This window comes from Pelodiscus sinensis, chromosome 4, assembly GCF_052426305.1.
Source record: "Pelodiscus sinensis isolate ZL-2025 chromosome 4, ASM5242630v1, whole genome shotgun sequence".
In the NCBI taxonomy this organism is placed as follows: Eukaryota; Metazoa; Chordata; order Testudines; family Trionychidae; genus Pelodiscus; species Pelodiscus sinensis.
Genome location: NC_143055.1, coordinates 63,656,510 through 63,677,608, shown reverse-complemented (window position 1 = coordinate 63,677,608; position 21,099 = coordinate 63,656,510). Strand labels below are relative to the sequence as shown.

General features: G+C 41.3%; 2 protein-coding genes across 3 annotated transcripts in view; both read left to right on the top strand.

Moving 5' to 3' along the window:
• The window catches only part of TENM3 (teneurin transmembrane protein 3), a 2,279,325-nt gene that overhangs the window by 41,656 nt on the left and 2,216,570 nt on the right, over window positions 1-21,099 (top strand). The window contains exon 2 of one of the 2 annotated variants that reach the window (XM_075930244.2): window positions 12,619-12,671. The exons of the other annotated variant lie outside the window; for it this stretch is intronic. The gene's annotated coding sequence lies outside the window, so the exon portion shown is untranslated. The remainder of the gene's footprint in view (window positions 1-12,618; window positions 12,672-21,099) is intronic. 2 annotated transcript variants of the gene reach the window in all.
• On the top strand, window positions 8,549-9,421 carry LOC149524523 (protein CFDP2-like). The gene is made up of 2 exons (XM_089778200.1): window positions 8,549-8,798; window positions 8,847-9,421. The coding sequence occupies exons 1-2, from the start codon at window positions 8,549-8,551 to the stop codon at window positions 9,419-9,421; spliced, it is 825 nt and encodes a 274-aa protein (XP_089634326.1).

Here is a 21,099-nt window from a genome sequence, read left to right as displayed (position 1 = left end):
CTAGGCCTGCTTTAGACAATACAATAATTACTAAAGGTTGGAACTCTCTTGTCGAGCACCCTCAGGACCTTACTGGTCCTGAAAAAGGGGATTTGCTACATGAGGGGAAGCCTGACTCCAGCCAAGCTCTGCTGTTACCTATCTGGCTATGACTCTCTCTGCCAGAGCTCTGGGACTGCTGGGGATCTGCGGTTGCTACGGCTTCTGGAGCTACCATGGCTGCCAGGACTGAGGCTTCGAGGCTTCCTGGACTCTGTGACCACTACCAGCTGGCAGCAGGGGCCAGAACTTCCTGCTGCATCCCCCTACCTCCACATGGGGCTCCTGCCTGAGCTATGCCCCTTCTGCCACCGCTTCTGCCTTGAGGCCTGACTTCCTTATACAGGGACTCTGTGGTGTAGGAACATCTGTGGTTCCGCTGGACTACAAATGTTGCTGGACCAGAGAGTCCCGGTTAAGGGAGGTACAACCTGTAGTGTACAGTATTCCGCATAATACTTTGTAGAAGTTTGTAGAACTGTATAGACTTTTTGCAGTAATGGAGTTTTGGTCAGACTCTTCGCGAGCTCTAAGGTTTGTGCTGTGTTCCCACTGTTCCCTGATTGAATTGACCTAGTTATATGTATTTCTTATGATAAACAAAGTGACAGCACTGCACTGACTGGAGTTGAGGAAACTCATTGCAATATTACTTCTGCCACTCTAAAGACTTATATTTACCATGTGAGATTTCTGGATGGGAAGTTCTATCACTTTCTATTTTCATGTGAGCAGCATTTTAATGTTAACAGAATTTTGAATTTGGTTGCTTACAGAGAAGGTGAAGGCCTTATCGGATATGTAGCTCAGTTTTGATTCTATGTGGCTAAACATCTTAGTCATTGACTTCTCCTTTAGTTGGCGAGCCCAAATTTAGGCATCAGTGTGATACCCTGTTGTGAAATTTAAAGTTCTTCTTTGCTTCAGTGACTGTTTAGCTTGTAGCTCATATATATATATATATATATATAGGGTATATTTCCATAACTTTTCAAAATATAAAACAATAACAAATATCCGAAAGCTCTTTTTAATATCCTCGAGGGAAAATAAGCAACTATCTTTCAAAATTATCATTTTCAGTCAATTTAGAAATCTGATAAATGGCAGTTCCTCTGTATTCCGGGTGCCATTTCAGATTTTTGTAGGGGTTGACCTGTACGTGATAGGATAATGGGAGTGAGAACATGGAGGGGTGGACTAAGGACAGAGGTTCAGCAGTGTTATTAAGCATGCTTAATATAAGCCAAGCACCAAATGGGGATGGGAGGAACCAACCCCATCTGCCTTCCCCCCATACACATCATCTCCACGCAGGGGCTACCAAGGCACTTGGAAACTCTACTTTTTTGGCAGACAATTTAGCAATTAGCTGACAGGAGCACTGTGTCTAATTCCTATATAAAAGAAAGAAAAATAAATATATTAGCTCCACTCAGCTGTAAAATTCACATATTCTGATATCTTGTGGCAAGACACTGGTTAGATTTAAAATTTTAATGTACAGTAAAACTCAAATAGTCCGACATCTAACTGTATGGCACTCCCGATAGTCTGGCATCAAAATGGCAAGAGCCTAGTGAATGAGCTTCAGCAAAAACAAGTCGCAACGCAGCAGCAGCTGAACTGAGCAAAAAGGGTAAAAAAGGGTTAAAAAATAAAACATTACAGTATACTGTATCCAGTATGTACAATAAAACGGGTTAAAACACTTTATATACGGTATATACTGGATACTGTGTGTGTGTGTGTGTGTGTGTGTGTGTGTGTGTGTGTGTGTGTGTATATGTATATAATATATATAAAAAACAAGTTTATAGTACCTCCTGATAGTCTGGCATATCTGATAATCTGGCACCACCTAGGTCCCGAAGGTTCCGGATTATCAGAAGTCTACTATATACTCTTAATTTGTTAGTAATTATGTGGAGAAAGAGAGAGACCCTGCCAGAACTCCTGGGCTGTATCTCCGCTCTGGAAGGGGAATGCAGTCTAACGTGTTAGAACAAGGGAGCGGAGACATTTCAGCTCTATATAAGAACATCAGAATGGCCATACTGGGTGAGAACAGTTGTCCTCCTAGCCCAGTATCCTGTCTTCCAGGAGTGGCCAATGCCACATGCTTCAGAAAGAATAAACAGAAGTGGCAATTATCATGATCCATCCCCTGTCAATCAATCTCAGCTTCTGGCAAACAGAGGCTAGGGACACCATCGCTGCTCATTCTGGCTAGTAGCCATTGATGGATCTATCCTCCTTGAACTTATTTTGTTCTTATTGGAACCCTGTTATAATTTGGGCTTGTTCACCATCTCCTGGCAAAGAGTTTCACAAGTTGATTGAGGGGAAAATATATATATATTTTGTTTGTTTTAAATCTGCTGCCTTAAATTAAATTGGGTCAACTTCCAGGGTTATGTTAATGAAGGTATAAATAACATTACCTTCAATTTTCCATACTGTTCATGATTTTCCAGATATCTAACATATCGCCCTATCTTTAGTCATTTCTTTTCCAAAATGAAAAGTCAGTCGTCTTAATCTCTCCTCATATGGAAGCTATTCCTTACCCCTTCATAATTTCTGTTGCCTTCACTATACCTTTCCAAATACAATATCGTTTTTAGATGAGTTGAACAAACTTGCATACAGCATTCAAGATGTGGGCATCCAATGAATTTATGTAGAGGCAATATGATGATTTGTGTTCTATATTCCTTTTCTAATGATGCCCTATATTTTGTGAGCTTTTTTTGTTTTTAGACTGCTACTGTACGTTAAACATTTTTTCAGGGGACTATCCACAATGATTCTAAGATCTTTCTTGAGCGATAATAGCTATTTTAGATCTATAGTTAAGATCACTTTTTCCCATGTACATTACTTTGCACTTATCAACATTGAATTCCACCGGTCTTTGTGTTGCCCAGTCACCCTATTTTGTGAAATCCCTTTGTAGCTCTTTGTAGTCAGCTTTGTATTAGTCCCTGTTCACTCCTTTTCTAAGAACATTTGTAAGTTTAACACAGTAATCCAATGTAACAGACTTCTAGCCAAGCAGGAGCTCCGCCACTATAGCCTGGCTGAAAAGGTCAATTACTGCCAGCTGAGCAAGCCCAAGTCTGAAAGGCTAATGGAAGCAGCTGTAGGCCTCATTAGCCAGAGGGCTATATAAGGCAGCCAGAGGGTAAGTGAAAGGGGGGAGGGGAGCTAGGGTGTGGCTAAGTGTGCTCCCAAGCCAGAAGGAGAGGCTGGCTGGCTGGCTGGCTGGCTGAGTTAGCTGCTGGAAAATCAAAGCTCTGTAAATGGAAGGTGGTGGGTAATTTGGCACTTACAATAAAAGGCACAGGTGACTGCACCAGAAAGGGTCTCTGGCTGATTTGTGATACAAGAAGGGGTCCCAAATTAAGGGGCCTTAGCAAGGACTTTGCTATACCAAATACAAAACCCAGCAGCACAACACTCATTCCTACTCTTTCCCCCACTATCTTTTAAGTCAAGTGTCTGGCAATGTTTTAGTGATGATCTAACAATCCTTCATCTAGTGGAATTCCCAGCCTTTTGTTATTCTTAATCATCTTCCCTTCCTCCTCTTATAAAAAATACCCAGCCCCAAAGCAAAGCTGCAAGCAGCTCAAACTCTGTTGCATTTAAGAACTGCCTTTGGAGTCAGGGCATAAAGCTTTAAGCAAACCTCGTATGAAATATAGTGGGTTCAAACTCAGGAAGGGGGGCTACTAACCCTTACCCCCCCCCCCCCCCATAAATGGAGCTGTTGGTGTATTCATTATCAAATCTTTCACAATGAAAAGAAACAGGTTTTTTTTTTTAAGACTGGGAACTTTGACACAATGATAGATAGCATTTGGAATGGCTGAGCTGTCTTACTCTGAATCCACAAATCTGAAATGAATGGGAGCTGATAGATACTTCAACCTCTAGCATAATAAACAATTTCTAAAGTATGTGCTCATAGCTGTCAGTTACAAAGTTAAAATACAGTTTGGATGGGATTTAATAACAGTTGTAGAGATAGCCCTTCCCACCTGCCCCCCCCCCCCCCCCCCCCCAAACAACAGAATTAGCATATTCTGTATCTTCTGCACCTTCAGGGCTTTTTTTTAAACTGAGGTATCTTCTGGGAAGTGCACTAATCTGTGTGCTGGCTTTTTTTTTAAGAAAATTATATTACCAAATAAGGTATCTTGTATTAACTCTTGGTTTTGGTATTTAAGTACATCTTAGCATGCTTGTATTTAATTTTCAATTGTAAATAACCTAAGGCTATTTCCGAGAGAGAACATTGTTTTGCAAATTTTGTAACTAGGTATAGCTGGACTTACTTTAGAGGTTGTAAGCAATGCCCCAAACATTTCTCTCTAGATTTTACTTATATATTTTGTGCTGAAATACAAATACCATGTGACTGTCCAACCTATATACACAGAAGCTCATTATATGTTACTAACACTTTGATACTTAGTAACATTTCACACACCTTCACATCCAAGGATCTCAAAATACTTTTCCAAACAATAGTGTAACTAATATCTAGCTTACAAATGAGGAAATAGAGGGCTGGTAAAATTGGGGTAGACTTTTCAGGTGAGTAAAAAATCTGATGCTGTAATTGAATAGAAATGGAAGATTCACTGTTGCTAACTGGCACAATCAGTTTAGCCATACTAAATGGATTCTGTTGAAATGCTTAGGCCTCAAATATAATCTTCCTTTAAAGCTGTATCTTTGGAATGTGCTTTAAAAGTCAAATATACAAGGTGGGAGAGGCAATATGCTTTATTGTCATTTTCTCACCAACAGAAATTGGTCCAATAAAACAGATTACCTCAACCACCTTGTGTCTCTAATATCCAGGGACCAACTCAACTGCAACAACGCTCCATACTTAAAAAATCAGTGGACTGAGTAATAGAAACAACTTGGGATATTTGCAACACTTGGTCTAGTTCTTGCGCATTCATGAAGTTGTAATGCACTACTCTGTACGGAATCTGTCCTGAGTGTAGCATGAGTGTACAGCTTTGCTGATGTTTGGACTTAAGACTAATTGTTTGCGTTTTGTTTTGTGTGTGTGTGTGTGTGTGTGTGTGTGTGTGTGTGTTGTGTGTGTTGTGTTCAGTCTTTGAAGGACTGGTTTTAAAGTAACACAGTACAGTGGAAAAGACGTTCATTTATAAGAAGTTGTGCCTAAGCATAGATTAAATATATGGCCTATCAACTTGACAATTCTTTTTTTAAACTACTGGCAGTTAGAGGTCTGCTATAACATTAATGACCCTAATATTATGACACTGTTAGAGAATACATGAACACTGTTTAGGTAGTTCCTACCTTTTGATTTAGTAGTTAGTAACATGGTAAACATTTACAAAAGTTGATTTGTGAATTATCTTTTCTACTGTTAATATATCTGGGGGCAAAGAAACTGTAGACCAAAATTATCATGTTAAGATTGCACTTGAAAATTTCAGGAAATGAATAGTATACATCCAAGTACTTTCAAGACAATGAAAATTAGTATCTGATACAGTATTCTTAGTACTTTCTGGATGATTGCTCTTTATTGTGTACTGTAGTAGTTACTATTTACAGGCAGTCCCTGACTTACGAATGGGTTATGTTCCAAACACCTGGTCGTAACTTGATTTGGTCGTAAGTTGGAAATACCCTTAAACGCGCTGCCCGGGCTGTTTGAAAACCTTGATGTGCATGGTTGTCAACTCGAAAGTATTATAATGAGGTTAATGGGAGGTTGGTCATAAGTATGGATGGTTGTAAGTCAGTGTGTTCATAAGTTGGGCTGTATTTTATTTGGTTTTATAGGCAATTATTATTATTATTTTATTATGTTTACATATGTACAAATTTAAAGTTTTTTTTCCAAGGGGTTGATCAGGTGTATAACAAAACAAGATCACAGCTGGATGGAAATGAACAAATATAAGATATGTAAGTAGTGCAAACTGTCTAAGTATACATAATACATTCAGCTGGAACATGAAATATCAATTTAAATCCTGAAGGGAATATGAATCTATATAAAGCCCCAAAATGAAACTCTAAATAAGGAAAATTGCTGGATCCCAAACAATTAAAATCACTTGGCAAAGAAAATATTTCTCCTCAAGCTTCCTTCCTTCACTGGCAAACACTTGGGCCGACTATGGAAAGGATGGAATTTTAGTCAATATCAGTGGCTGCTCTATGGCTTCCCTTGGGCTTGGCAAGAGGGAAGCAATCTCTGACCAGAGCATTGTCATACTTGGACAGCTGTGATGTAAAGAACCAGACAGAAATTACCAGCAAAAACAATGCAAAAATATTGGCTAACGAAAATATTGGCATTCCACTATTTTCATCTATGACTGTTTTAGTTGATATCACTTTCTGTTTGGGGAAAAATGTCACTGAAACTGGTGAGTGCAGCAGATGCAATTCATTCAGGAGAAATATAGGAAACAATAAGGACCTCAAATCAAAATAGAGTCAACAGAGTCCACACAAGGGAACATGCTAGTAGTCTGCTCAGGAATTAGAGAAAGCTCTATGTATTTTTTGGTGGAGGGATGCTTGTCTATTGTCAGAGTGAAGGGGAACAACATGAAAGAACCAGAGAGAACACAACAAGAAAGTTCCTGGGATAAATTAAACCATTAAAGTGGACTTGAGAGATGCTGGGTGAAAATGCCTTACTGCTGTGAGCAAAGAAACTCTCTCCTATTATTTGATTCGTCTTGTATTCAGAGAAACAGCACTTAGTAAATAAATAGGGTTGCATCAAAGAGATTATACTCTAACACCAATTTCTCCTTCTAATGGAAACAAGCCACTGAGCCCTGAACTTGGCTAACCTTGCTGGTTGAAAGGGGTCATAATTATTTTTTTTCAGGGGGAAAGCTGTGAGAGTCTGTTTCAGCAAGAAAAATGAGAAGTCCTGTGGCATCTTAAACATTAACACATTTATTTGGGCATAAGCTTTCATGGGCTGGAAACCAGTTTGTAATATGTATGAAATGGAAACTTCAGTTTGCTTTATACTTTATTCATGAATATTGGCTGCTACAGTATTACACAAGTGGGCCTGTTTTATTTTGTAGCTGAAAGTGTGATTATGACAAAATCCTAATGCTGGGCAAGGTAGCGGAGACTGTATGTACTCGACCAAAGCCTCTGCTGTTACATAAAGAAGCTTTATTGTGCACAATCATAATATTTTTATCTGTGCTGTGATTTTTTTTTTTCAGATGCTTGAGCAAATGTGGCAGAATCTGACCCGGTGCAGATATCAATAGCAAAGTCTACACCAGGGGTATCAAACACCTGGTCTGTGGGCCATCCTCGGGCCAAAGCATATTCACAATTGGGTCTGTGAAATCTACCCTTCGATCCCTGCCTCACTCCCTCCCTCCCATGGCAACCTGTCCCCAGCAGGACCCTTGGGGATTACCGGGGGAGGGGCGCCTGGTGTGAGGAGGCAGCAAAAATCAGGCCACCTTTTACTCCCCACAGTGGCAGGGTCCACAGAGAAGTGGACCAATGGCACCCACTGACTAATTGGAGACAAAGTAATTGGTAATTTATTCTGGCCTCATGCAAGGTTGTCATAGCCAGGGGTGGTAGTGGGGATAAGCTCCCACTGTCTATAAAGTACCCCTATAAGGCGTGCGTCTCCAATAGCTTCTGACAACCAAGTCCAGCTCCTGGCCTTCACGTGCGGTTTAGCTTGTAAACCCGGCGGAACTGTTTTAACTGACAGGAGAAGGGGCGCAGGCGGGTCACTGGCGCCTTATAACCAGTTGCTTCGGGGAGATGATACTCGTCAGCCTAGGAAGGCAGTTCATCTAGGGGAAGGAAAACCCTGATTTTAAACCTCCGCTGCCTTGCGGCTATATTCTTCCATGGAAAAGGCTTCAGGAGTAAACCTCGAGGAAAAATCCGGAGTCGGAGTCCCTAAGGCAGTTCGACGCTGCTTGCAGCCTCGCTGTGGCAACTCCTGCGACGGCGCCGATGCCAAACTGTAGCAGCCCTGCTGTTCCTTTGGATCCATCGATGACGTGGAGAGGGGGGACCCGCTACGTGGGCAATAGCCTGTTCCTCCATATTACATCGCCCTGGCTAGTATCCGACTACCAACATATCTCGCAACCCTGGTGAGGACACTCCAGCCTCGCTAGCGCTACTAGCGCGGAAACAACACGGGGAGCAACAGTTTACCGGTTATAAGCCACAGCTCAATTGGCGTAGAGCATGGCGCCAGGGGTTGTTCCCGATGGTGGGAGGGATCTTCGGGTCTCACTGGGCAGTTATCGCCCGCCTCAAGCTGGGCAGCCCCCAGACAGTCAGGTACTGCCCCGCCACAGTCTGCTTTCCTCACTGGGTCCATGGGGATTAGGAACATTCCGAACGGCAGGCTGCAACCATCGCACCAGGCAACAAAACACTGAGAGAGAGATCACCTCTTAAACTGGGATGTTGGAATGTCCGTACAATGTTGACGGGTCTCTCCGAAGACGTACGGGACATTGACGACCTACGAAAGACAGCAGTCATCAACAACGAACTTCTGAGGCTGAACGTAGACATTGCCGCCCTACAGGAAACACGACTGGCAGACTCAGACATTCTGAAAGAAAAAGACTACACCTTCTACTGGCAGGGAAAGGCCCCAGACGAGCCCAGACAGCATGGCGTAGCTTTCACGGTGAAAAATAGCCTACTGAGTATGGTAGAACCAGGCAGTAATGGCTCAGAATGACTCCTCACCCTTCGTCTCAACACCACCACAGGCCCTATCACCCTCGTCAGCGTATACGCCCCAACTCTGAACGCAACATTGGAAACTAAAGACCGGTTCTATGAGAACCTAACATCTGTCATCAACAGCATCCCCGACAAGGAACAACTCATCCTTCTGGGTGACTTCAATGCCAGAGTAGGTGCAGACAATGACTCATGGCCTTCGTGCCTCGGAAAATTTGGCGTCGGTAAAATGAACGAGAACGGCCAACGCCTGCTCGAGCTCTGCGCTTTCTACAACCTGTGCATCGCCAACTCATACTTCCAGACCAAGCCCCAGCATAAGGTCTCCTGGCGACATCCGCACTCGAAACACTGGCACCAGTTGGACCTTATACTAGTTCGCTGCTCAGCTATCAATTGCATCCTGCACGTACGCTCTTATCATAGCACTGACTGCAACACAGACCACTCCTTAGTGTGCTGCAAGATCAGGCTGAACCCGAAGAGGTTTCATCGTTCAAGGAAACAAGAAAATCCTCTCATCGACGTCAGCAAGATGTCGCAGCCTGACCTGACGCAGAAATTTGCAGAAGCGCTTGAGAAGGAACTTGACACCACATAGACAGGAGACTCTGCCATGGAAAAGTGGGAAACACTGAGGAACATAATGCACCGCACTGCCCTGACAACCTTTGGAAAGAGGACCACAAAGACGCACGGCTGGTTTGAAGCAAAGTCCTCTGTGATGATTCCAGTCATAGAAGCCAAGCGCGCCGCTCTGGCAGAATACAAGCGGTCACCAAGCAAGAGGAACCTACAAATTCTCAGGGCTACTAGGAGCAAGGCTCAACAGGTTGCCAGACACTGTGCGAACGAATATTGGCAGCAGCTCAGCAACAACATCCAGAAAGCAGCCATATCAGGGAACACAAGAGGCATGTACGACGGCATCAAGAAAGCGCTGGGCCCTACCCAGAGCAAAACAGCACCCCTCAAGTCTTCTACTGGAGAAATAATCTCCGACAAGCAACAACAGTTGGGGAGATGGGTGGAACACTACTCTGACCTCTACTCCAGACGGAATACGGTGACCTCCGCAGCATTAGATGCCATTGAATGCCTGCCAACCATGGAAGAACTTGATGCAGAGCCAACAGTAGAAGAGCTCAGCAAGGCTGTTGATAAACTGGCCTCAAGAAAAGCCCCCGGCAGCGACGGGATTCCTCCAGACCTGCTGAAACAGTGCAAGTGTTCCCTACTGCACCCTCTTCACAAAGTGCTCTGTCAGTGCTGGAAAGAAGGAGCCGTACCGCAGGATATGCGGGATGCTAAGATCGTCACCCTCTACAAGAATAAGGGTGAGAGAAGTGATTGTAACAACTACAGAGGCATCTCCCTTCTTAGCGTCGTAGGCAAAGTATTTGCTAAGGTCATCTTCACCCGACTGCAGAAGCTGGCTGAACATGTCTACCCGGAGTCACAGTGTGGTTTCCGCGCAGAACGGTCAACCGTAGACATGATTTTCTCCCTACGACAACTCCAGGAGAAGTGTAGAGAACAGCAGATGCCCCTGTACGTCTCCTTCATTGATCTCACCAAAGCCTTTGACCTGGTCAGCAGAGACGGACTCTTCAAAATCTTTCACAAGATCGGCTGCCCACCAAAACTGCAGAGTTTGATTGAATCCTTCCACACAGACATGAAGGGAACAGTGCAGTTTAACGGCAGTTGCTCCGAGCCTTTCAGCATCAGCAGCAGCGTCAAGCAAGGCTGCGTTCTTGCCCCCACATTGTTTGGGATCTTCTTTGCCCTGCTCCTCAAGCATGACTTCGGCTCAGCAACGGAAGGAATCTACTTCCGCACCAGATCGGACGGCAAGCTATTCAATCTCTCTCGCCTCAAAGCCAAGACGAATATATGCGAGACGCTGATCAGGGACATGATATTTGCCGACGACGCAGCAGTCGTCACACATACCCAGGAAGAACTACAGTCGCTGATGAGCCGTTTTTCCATGGCCTGCAAAGACTTTGGGCTGAATATCAGTTTGAAAAAAACAAACGTCCTAAGCCAGGACACTGTCACTCCACCAGCCATCACAGTAGACGACTACCAGCTTGACGTCGTCCACCAGTTCACGTACTTGGGCTCCACCATCACCGATAATCTCTCCCTTGACGCTGAGCTCGACAAGAGGATCGGGAAGGCAGCCTCTACTTTAGCCCACCTGACAACCCGAGTGTGGACCAACCCCAGGCTGACAACCGCAACAAAGATGGCAGTGTACAACGCCTGCGTCATCAGCACCCTGCTGTACAGGAGCGAGACATGGACCACATACGCGAGACAAGAGCGGAGACTGAACGCCTTCCATCTACGAGGTCTGCGCCGCATCCTGGGCATTACCTGGCAAGACAAAGTCTCCAACCTCGAAGTTCTGACTCGAGCCGGCCTCCCCAGCATGTACACCATGCTCCGACAACGTCGCCTGCGTTGGCTTGGCCATGTACGCCGCATGGAGGACGGGAGGATCCCAAAGGACATCCTCTATGGGGAACTGGCATCTGGGAAGAGAACCACAGGACGCCTGAACCTGCGATTTAAAGATGTCGTGAAGAGGGACATGAAAGCCATCGACATAAACACGCAGTCCTGGGAAGACCTCGCAGCAGACCGCCCAAAGTGGAGGGGCACCCTGACCACACAGCTCAAGTCAGGCGAAACGAACATGATGAGTGCATCAGAAGAAAAGCGAGTCCGCAGGAAGTTACGCAACAACAACAGCCAGGGAACCACCTACAGCTGCGACTTCTGCGGCAAAGAATGCCTGTTCCGGATTGGCCTTTTCAGCCACCAACGACGCTGTCCCCGACACTGTCCCAGACAATCCGACACGAACCAAGACGAGAACTAGGATACGTCATCCATGGTCAACTGACCGACGGAGGCCAACATGCTATACTCTTATTATTTGTGACTAAACTTAAAAAAAAAAAACCACATATATGAATACATGTATTCTGAATCAAAATGGAGAAACATTATCATGCACATTTCCTTGTGAAAAATATCGCATAAATCATGAAATAGTCCCACTGGAATAATGAATCTTGCATGGAGTAAAGCCTCAGCTCAGTAACATGCTTAAGCATATGCCTAAAGCTGTGTCTAGACTGCAATTGAGAACTGCAATTTGCATAGCTTTTTCTGCCTTTTTTTTTTTTTTTTTGGAACAGGCTTTTCTGACATTTGGACCATCTACACTGGGCCAAATGTGTGGAGGGGACTCCTTTTTCAGAACATCCCTTCTTCCTCATAAGATGAGGTTCACAGGGATGCCGAAAGAGCATGTCTGCTCTTCTGAAAATTTTTTTGAAGGGCAGATGAGTTCCTTGGACCTCTGGTATCCCGGAAAAACTCTGCAGTCTAGACATACCTTAACTTTAATCATGTAAATATTCTTGAAAACTATATGGAGTGCATTTGGAGCCATGTTGTATCAGAATATTAGTGAGGCAAGGTGGATGAGATAATATCTCTTTTTTTAGACAAATTTGTGTTGGTGAGAGAGAGAAGCTTTTGAGCTGTGATTCTGGGGGTTCTTTCCCAAATGTGAACAAGAGCTTTGTGTTTGAGAGCTTGTCTTGTTTACCAGAATTCAACATGAGTAAGAGTGGTGAATCTGGCCCATCTGAATGAATGAGAAAGCATCAAGGTGTACTGAGTTGAGAAAGCTGTAAGAAAATAAGCATTAATATGTGTTTACTATTAAACAGAGCTCTCATGTACATAATCTTTGGTTCCACTTATCTAATCCAGGTGAAGTAAATACGGAACAGAAAAGCCATCTACAGATGACCCTTATCCGTCTGGTGAGTCTGACACCACTGTTATGTATAGGTTGTCCACATTTGACTGTTGCCTTTCAAGGAGAATGTGATGTTTGAAGCAAAGGGACATTATTAACTGTGTGTACAACCAAGATTTTTTTAGGGTAATTTATTTACTTTTTATGCGTAAAGTTGCCAATATATTTTGACTTTTTTTATATCTTCTATACTTTTTAGTGCTACATTTGCATATATGCATTCATTAAATAACTTCACTTAGAACATTTTTTTAAAACTACAAAATGCATACGTTTTTGGTATTAAATTGTATTCTCACTATAATTTCAAGTTTTTTCAAAACTGTTGTAGAATTGAAGAAGCAGTTTTGCTGGTTCAATTGCACTCTACGATGCATTTGCTCAATATTCAGAAAGCAGGTTGTTTATGCAGTAACTTGAGGTGAAGAACATGAGAAATCAACTCTCCACACCCAAGAGTCTGGTCTCCAAACAATTTTTTGGCATACGATATTACCTCTTTAAAAGATCAAAAGATACCAAACAAGTGACATTGTTAGCAGATAGTGTAATAGGTGTGGAGTAGTTGCGTTAAACCAATATCTTAGGACAGTGGAACTGTGTTTCTTCGAAGAGAATGTGCTATGTATTATCATGTAAGTTGTCAGGGCTAGGTCAATAAGTTATATTTTATGCAGTACAGGTCAGTGTCTCCCAATACCACTTGAGATTTTTTTTAAATGTAGATATTAAAGAGCAATGATGGATTTATTTTTCACTTGCTGTCCTCAGTAAGGTCCCTGAGTATTATTGATTATGTAGATTATATTGATTGAATGTTTAATCATTTATAATCTTCAAATGTCTTTAGTGCAGAGAAGAAAACACCTGCTGCAGGCATTAATAGTCTATTTCAGTAGTCAGAAGAGGAATTTAGTGAACCTTATTAACCATGTGCATGACCAAGATTTGAAAGGGCAATTTATTTATTTTATTGTGCATAAAGTTGTCAATATATTTTTGACAGGAGTTTTGTTCTATCTGCTATACATTCTTTAGTGCTAATTAGCAAATATGCATTCCTTACATAACTTCACTTTGAACACTTTTTAATGCTAATAAACGCATAGGGGCATGGTGCAATGTAAATTTAAATATCAAATACACATTGTATGGTAATAGCATACCAAAGTATTTGGAAATGAGGAAATGCTAAATCTGAGGTAACATACATACCTTGCCTCCACTTTATTGTCACAGAACTGTGTATTAATTTTCAACTTAATAATACCATATAGTGTTTTGTGAAACCTTAGTTACATATGTAGCAACAGGTGGTAGTCTAAATCCATTAGAATTCATGAAACAAAGGTATCTGTGAAACCCTTCATATTCAGGGCCAGACTTAGAGCATGTCTACACTAGGAAAATATTTTGAAATAATTTATTTCAAAATAATAACTCCTGAAATAGCTATTTTGAAATAGCATGTCCATGCTACAGTGAAGCCTTGAAATTAGTCCGAGACAGGCTGCCTTAATGTGGATGAATTACCTCAACTTAGAGCCCCAGAAAGCACTGGGGAGTAATTACTTTGTATGAGACTAGGGAGTAGTTATTTTGAAATAGCAGCAGTGGAATGTCTACACCTCTGCTATTTTGCAATAACCGTTATTCCCTCATGGAAAGCAGGAGGAGTTGTTGTTTTGAAATAACTAGCTTTTTATTTCAAAGTAACAGGTGTGGTATTGTGGACACCTCACTTATTATGTCAAAACAAGGGGAGTGTAAACCAGGGCTGAAAGTCTTCTGAAAGACTACTATTCTCCTAATAATAGAGGTTTGGGTCAAACCTATTTTAATCAATTAGCATGCAATAATGTACAGAATAAATATTTCAAAACTGGTGCCTGGTTCTTTTTCAAAGACTATATCATAATACATAAGCACAAGGGGAAAGAGCTCACGTTGTGCATATAATGTCAGGACAGATTGTGAATGTAATGTCCTGACTTCTGACAACATAACCATGCAGTTCTAATATATTATCATGGATTTTTAATAAACCTTGATATGCATAACTAAATCTGCCCAGAAAGATATATGAACTGTTACAACTGGTTACAGTGGAAGCTGCAGGGATATAGATGAGTATAAAAATGAATGTGTTGATAAAGAGAGATGTCATGAAACTTTAGTGTTACAAAAACGTACAGTGCATTACATGAAATTAGTTTATAAAGTCATTAACAGAAAACTTAATTTCATAGAATCAAAGCAATGTGAGGGTGGAAGGGATTTTGGAAGGTCATCAAGCCCAGCCTCTTTGCTGAACAGGACCGGGTAAATCTACATAATCCCTGAGAGATACTGATCTGTTTTGTTCTTACAACCCTTAAAGATGGAAATTCCACAAACTCCCTTGGAAGACTATTTTGGAATTTACCCATAGAATTAAAAAGTTTTTCCTAAAACTTAATTTAAATCTCCCTTGCTGCAGATTAAACTCGTTCTTTCTTAGATACAAAGAACAATTGATCACCATTCTCTTTATAACATCCCTTAACACATTTGGAAATAGTCATCAGATTCTCCCTTAGTCTTTTTTCAAGATTATACATTCCCAGTTTTTTAACCTTTCCTCATAGGTTAATTTCCTAAACTTTTATAATTTTTGTTGTTCTTTTCTGAGCTGTCTCCAACTGAACCTCGTCTTTCCTTAAGTGTGGTACTCAGAAGTATACACATTACTGCAGCTCAGCCTTCACCTGTGATGTACAGCGATTACAATTATCTCCTCTCTTTAAATACTGTTTTTGGTAAAATCTGTGTTACGTAATTATGAAGAAATTGGTCCTGATTTTAATTCATTGTACTTTTTTTATCTGAATAGTACTGCCACGTAGGAGTTTTAAAAGGAAAATTAGATCTTGGATGCAAAAAGTTTTTTTTACAATATATAATTTGGTGCTGTAGTATTGAAGATATAAGATGTGAAAATCAATAAAATTAGTGTTGGAATAATATTCTGTAGGAAAAAACCACAAACTTTCATACTCTGTCTACACTACAGAATTTTGCCAGGATACTGGAGGTATCCCAGAAAAACTCTGCCACATCCAAGGAACACATCTGCTCTTCCAAAATATTTTTGGAAGAGCAGATGTGTGTTGTTGGCATCTCTGTAAAACTCCATTTTATGAGGAAAATGGGATACTCAGGAAAAAGAGGGTTTTTTTTTTTTTTTTAACATTTGGCCCACTGTAGATGGGCCAAATGTTGGAAAAAGCTTCTTTTGGGAAAAAAAAGGAACTGAAAAAGATACGTGAATTGCGGTTCACAATTGACACATCTTTTTCTAGAAGAACTGTGTAGTCTAGACACAGCCATAATGGTATCAGGGTGTGGGGGGATTTCTTCCTGATAGTCCAGGCAAGAAATCAAGTAAAAGAGAAAAAATGTTTAAGAGATAAAAAAATAGTTAGGACATAAATATGGATACAATTGTTGCAACCTAGGGAAAGACATTTGTCTTGCATAGTAGATCATAATGGATTCAGCCAGTTGTACTTTGATGTTAAGAATCTATTAAAATGCTAGTTAATGGCATATCAGAAACAAAAATACTGTACAGGTTGGACCTTCCTGCTCTGGCACCCTCGGGACTTGACTAGTCCCAGATGAGGGATCGTGCTGGAGCAGGGGAGGTCATTTCTGGTTCCCCTGCCATGTTTCACCCACAGCCCTGTTCTGGTCCACCAGTATCTTTGCTGGCTCTCCACCTGCCACTGGCCCCGCTGCCCTGCTGACCCCACCAGGCTCGCGACCCCACCAGGCTCACGACCCCACCAGACAGCAATGTGCTGGTTCCCTAGCCCTGCAGGGCAGCCCCACTGTTGCATGCTGGGCAGCCTTGCTGGTAGCTCGCTATGGGAAGCCCTCTGCCTGCTGTCCCCACAGGACTCCCTGCTGCTGGCCCTCCACCGTGACATTCTGGTCCTGCAACATCTGTGTTGGATTATGGATGTTGTCAGATGAGAGAGATCCAGTTGAGAGAGATCCATGATCTCTTGCCAGTTTTGCCCATGCATGGGCAAAATTTGTGCCTGGCAACAAACACGCTGCGGAGAAATTACTACTGAAGATCTTTAAAATTCAAAAATCCTAAGAAAAATCTAACTGAAAGAAGGAAAACGCATTCTTCAGAAAATAATAATTGGAGTAATAGATATGGTTTGTTATATTTTCTAAATCAACAAAGTACTGCATAAGTTGTGTTGATGATTCATCCAGTAATAAATCAGCTAAGAAGTGTGAAAGATTTCAAACAATATGATTTAGTTTTGATGTGTCTTTCAATGATCATGACCAAAATTTTCAAAACTGGCAAGAGATCATGGATTGCACAATTTTCACAGGCTTTGCTTTCTATGCCTAAGATAGGACTTTATCAATAACTAGAGAAACCATTGGTGTCTATTCTGTTTTTTAGGGAGTCTCTTCTATACAGTACAGGAAACCTCTGTTTGATTACGTTATGTCTACACAGCAGTGTTATTTCAGAATAACTGACAATATTTGGAAATAACAAAACACATTTACACAGCCACCCATTATTTCAAATAATGGTGAGCTGGAGGACTTCTTATTCAATCCCTGTAAATCTCATTTCACAAGGGCTGTGTCTACATTGGCAAGATTTTGCGCAAAAGCAAAAACTTGCTGGCTGTCGACACTAGCTGCGAGGTTTTTGCACATGAACACTGATGTTCTAATGTAAGAAATCAGTGCTTCTTGCACAAGAAATATTATGCTCCTGCTCAGGAATAAGCCCTCTTGCAAGTGTTCTTGCACAAGAGGCCAGTGTAGACAGGCAACATGAATTTCTTGCACAAGACAGCCCGATGGTTAAAATGGCCATCAGAACTTTCTTGCGCAAGAGAGCGTCTACACTGGCACGGATGCTTTTGCGCAAAAGCACATGACAGTGTAGATGCTCTCTTGAGCAAATACTCTAACACAAAGACTCTTACATTAAAGAGTATTTGCACAAAGTCTTGCTAATGTAGACATAGCCAAGAAGTAAGGGAAGTCAAAAGAAGAGTATTCGTCCTTTGACTTCCTGATGTGTAGACAGTGCCAAAAGCTGAATTTAAGCTATTTCAACTTTAGCTACACAATTGACATAGCTGAAATTGTTTAGCTTAATTCAACTTTTGCCCTGAAGCATGGATGTGCTCACAGAGTCCTTTCAATAAAAAGGTGAATGTACCTATGCTTTTAAGTGATAATTAGAGCTAAATGAAAACCACAAATGCAGTTAATTATGTTGGATATACACAAGTGCAGTTGCAGGTTCACACAAACACCAACATTTTTGAAGTTCTTTATTTTTTATCATCAGCAAAATTTAATCTACATTTATTGTGTCAATCTCCTTCTCATTAGGCCAGGGAAGTTATTTCTCCATTTACCTTTAAATTATTGTTTGAGAAGTAGCTGGCACCCACACCCACTATTGATATTTTTCAGAGCAATCAATTGGCTTCTTTTCCTACCCTGCATTATTTAGTGGAAGTCTAGTTGATTTGCTTATCCCACACTCTATGATTTGGAGGCTGTCTAGCATGGTGACTTCCTACATAGTCATGGAATATATATCAGAGGGCCAGCAGCTTGCCTGTTCTCATTTATCCTCAAGAATACATGGTGCTCTTCCAGGATTTCTTATCCTCATGGTACACTTTGAGATTTCACAGCCTCAGAGTAAGACTGACAGACCCAGCTGAAAAATATTTCAGAGCTAAGACTGCTTTTCCAACAACCTTTCAGCTACTTCAGGGACAATGCAAAGGCTATTAGAAGAATAAGTGAGCCTAATGTTCTAAGAAGTACAATATTGCTTTTAATAAATGCAAATAGCTATTAGTGATTCATTTGTGCAATACAGCACTTTTAAATCACTATACCTCATCAGTGATGAATTGTAAGATGAGGTGATGGTAAATGTGGGGAAAACAGCAATGAGACTGATTACCTCCAGCACTTTAACCACTAATAAAAAGAAATATGCATAATCTGCATTACATTTTGGTTTAATTTTTTATGTGAAACTTTTTTATGTATTTCTCTGCTCAAATATTTACCTGATAAACCACATATTATAGCCACATTATCAGGGCCAGATTAAGGCTTTGAGGGGTCTAATGCTAATGAGAGGGAAGGGCCTAAGTATAAATTACTTATTGCAAAAAAATTATGAAGTCATCATATTTACATAAATAAACACGTTTATTCTACTCAATTCTTCAGACAATTTTATTTTCCTAGCTTTAACTGTTGCAAAGTTATGAATTATGTTATCATAATTCACAAACCTGACAATTTCATTTTCAGTGTTCAAGAGGGCCAAAGCACTGAAGTGTTCTTGATTCATGGTGCATTGGAGGATATTTTTGACCGTTGTTAGAAGAGAGAAGGAATGTTCGCTGCTACAGTTTGTGATCATTAGTGACAAATACAGACATAATGCAGTCTCGATATTTGGGAAACTCAGTACATCCAAATAGATAAGCTTTTATCTTTTCTTTCTATAACTGAGAGTGATGTGAATGCAACAAACTTTCCTTCAGTTCTTTTTCAACCCCTTAAAAACAAAGATGCATTGTCCTGTGAAACTAGGCTGAGCATATGGAAAGAACTTGGTTGCATCCCAATACAGAAAAAAATACATCAAAGAAATAAATGGATTTCTTTGATTATTTTTCAGTACATTTCAGTAGCAGACCTCAAGAAAAAATCAGGGGAAAGCTTGGGGTGTGGGGGGAAAAAAAGCAGCTGCCACCAGTCATACTAACCAGACTTTTAGTGTCTCTGTGTTTCTGCAGTGTCACTGGGGAGACACAGACCCAAGGGAATAGAAGTAGCAGGCTGCCTGCTGAGCTCCCCACAGAGGACTGCTTTGCCTTATTTTCATGCTCCAACAGAGGCCCTGGAGCTACAGGGAGAAGGAAACCCCAGGAAGGAGGGACTGGGTTGCTGCATAGGAGGAGAACTGAGTAGCAGTATGCAGAGACATAAGGTGCCCTGACCTTCCCCATTATGTTGGTCTATCCAGCTGCAGCTCATTTACTGCTACTGCCTCCTGCTGTGCCTGACCAGGAGGGCCTAAAGCTATATCCTCATGAGTGATGATGAAGATAGTACTAGGCATGATTTTTTTAATATAGTTATGAATTATGATAGTACTGGAAATCAATCAATGGCAATGCTAAGGTCCATAGACTAAGAGGATGCTTTTTTCTCCCAATCAATCCAGTGAACATTGAAGTTGGTATAGGTCGAACCTCTCTAAACTGGGACTTTCTGGTACAGCTTCATCCGTGGTTTGACAGGACCATGGATGTTCCAGGATCAGGGAGTCCTGGTGGAGGGCTGGTGGCTGGCTGCTTGAAAAGGCCAGGAAATCTAGTGTGCCACAGGTTGGTTTCCAGGTGGGACCAAGAAGCCCAGTGCCATGGCAGTGGGGCTAGCAGCAGGCTCTGGCTGGTGGCAGGGCCAGGGTTGGGAGTGGGTGACAGCACGGAGGCCAGAAATGACCTCCACTAGCCTAGCAAAATCTCTCATCTGGGAGATCCAACTTTTAATACATTCCCAGTGAGTTCAATGGGAATTAGATAAGGGCCATATTGAAATACTCTTTTGTTCTCCGACATATTCATTAAAAGGATTCTAAATGAGACAGGTTTCTCTGCTAATGAATACTTGGCCATATTTTGACAACCATACAGAGTTGGAGATGATTCCATGTGAACAGAAGATTCATAGGGATAGCTGTGTTAGTCTGTAACTGGAAAAACTTTAAAAAAACATAGTTTTGCAGTACCTTAGAGACTAACACAAAATATAGATGGTATCATGAGCTTTTCTGGACACAATCCACCACTTCTTCTTTCATCCAAAGAAGTGGGCTGTGCCCCTGAAAGCTCATGATACCATCTACATTTTTTGTTATTTTCTAAGGTGCTGCAAGACTATTTGTTTTCATGTGAACAGAGTTGTTTCATTTTAAAAGACTAGATTGCAACTCTAGCATATGGTCTTTGCACCATAAAGAGAAAATAATTTTGATGGTCAAGTCATACAAAGAGTTTAAAGAGTACAAGACCATTAAGTCTGTATAATCGCTGCGTCCACAAAAATGACAACTAATGTATGAGCACACTGATGCTGATTTTGCCAAAAAAAGAACAAACTGTGAGTCGTGCTAGCTATCAATTCATTGGAAAAAATCCAAAATAATTCAAGGCTAATTAGAACTATTTCAAGTCATTGGAATGTATTTGCATCCCATGATTTTAACCGAGAAAATGTTCTCAGTGGGACATCAAGTACAGTGGCAGAAATCCAATAATTTATTAAGATTGACTAAATTAAATATTTGCTGGAATCTT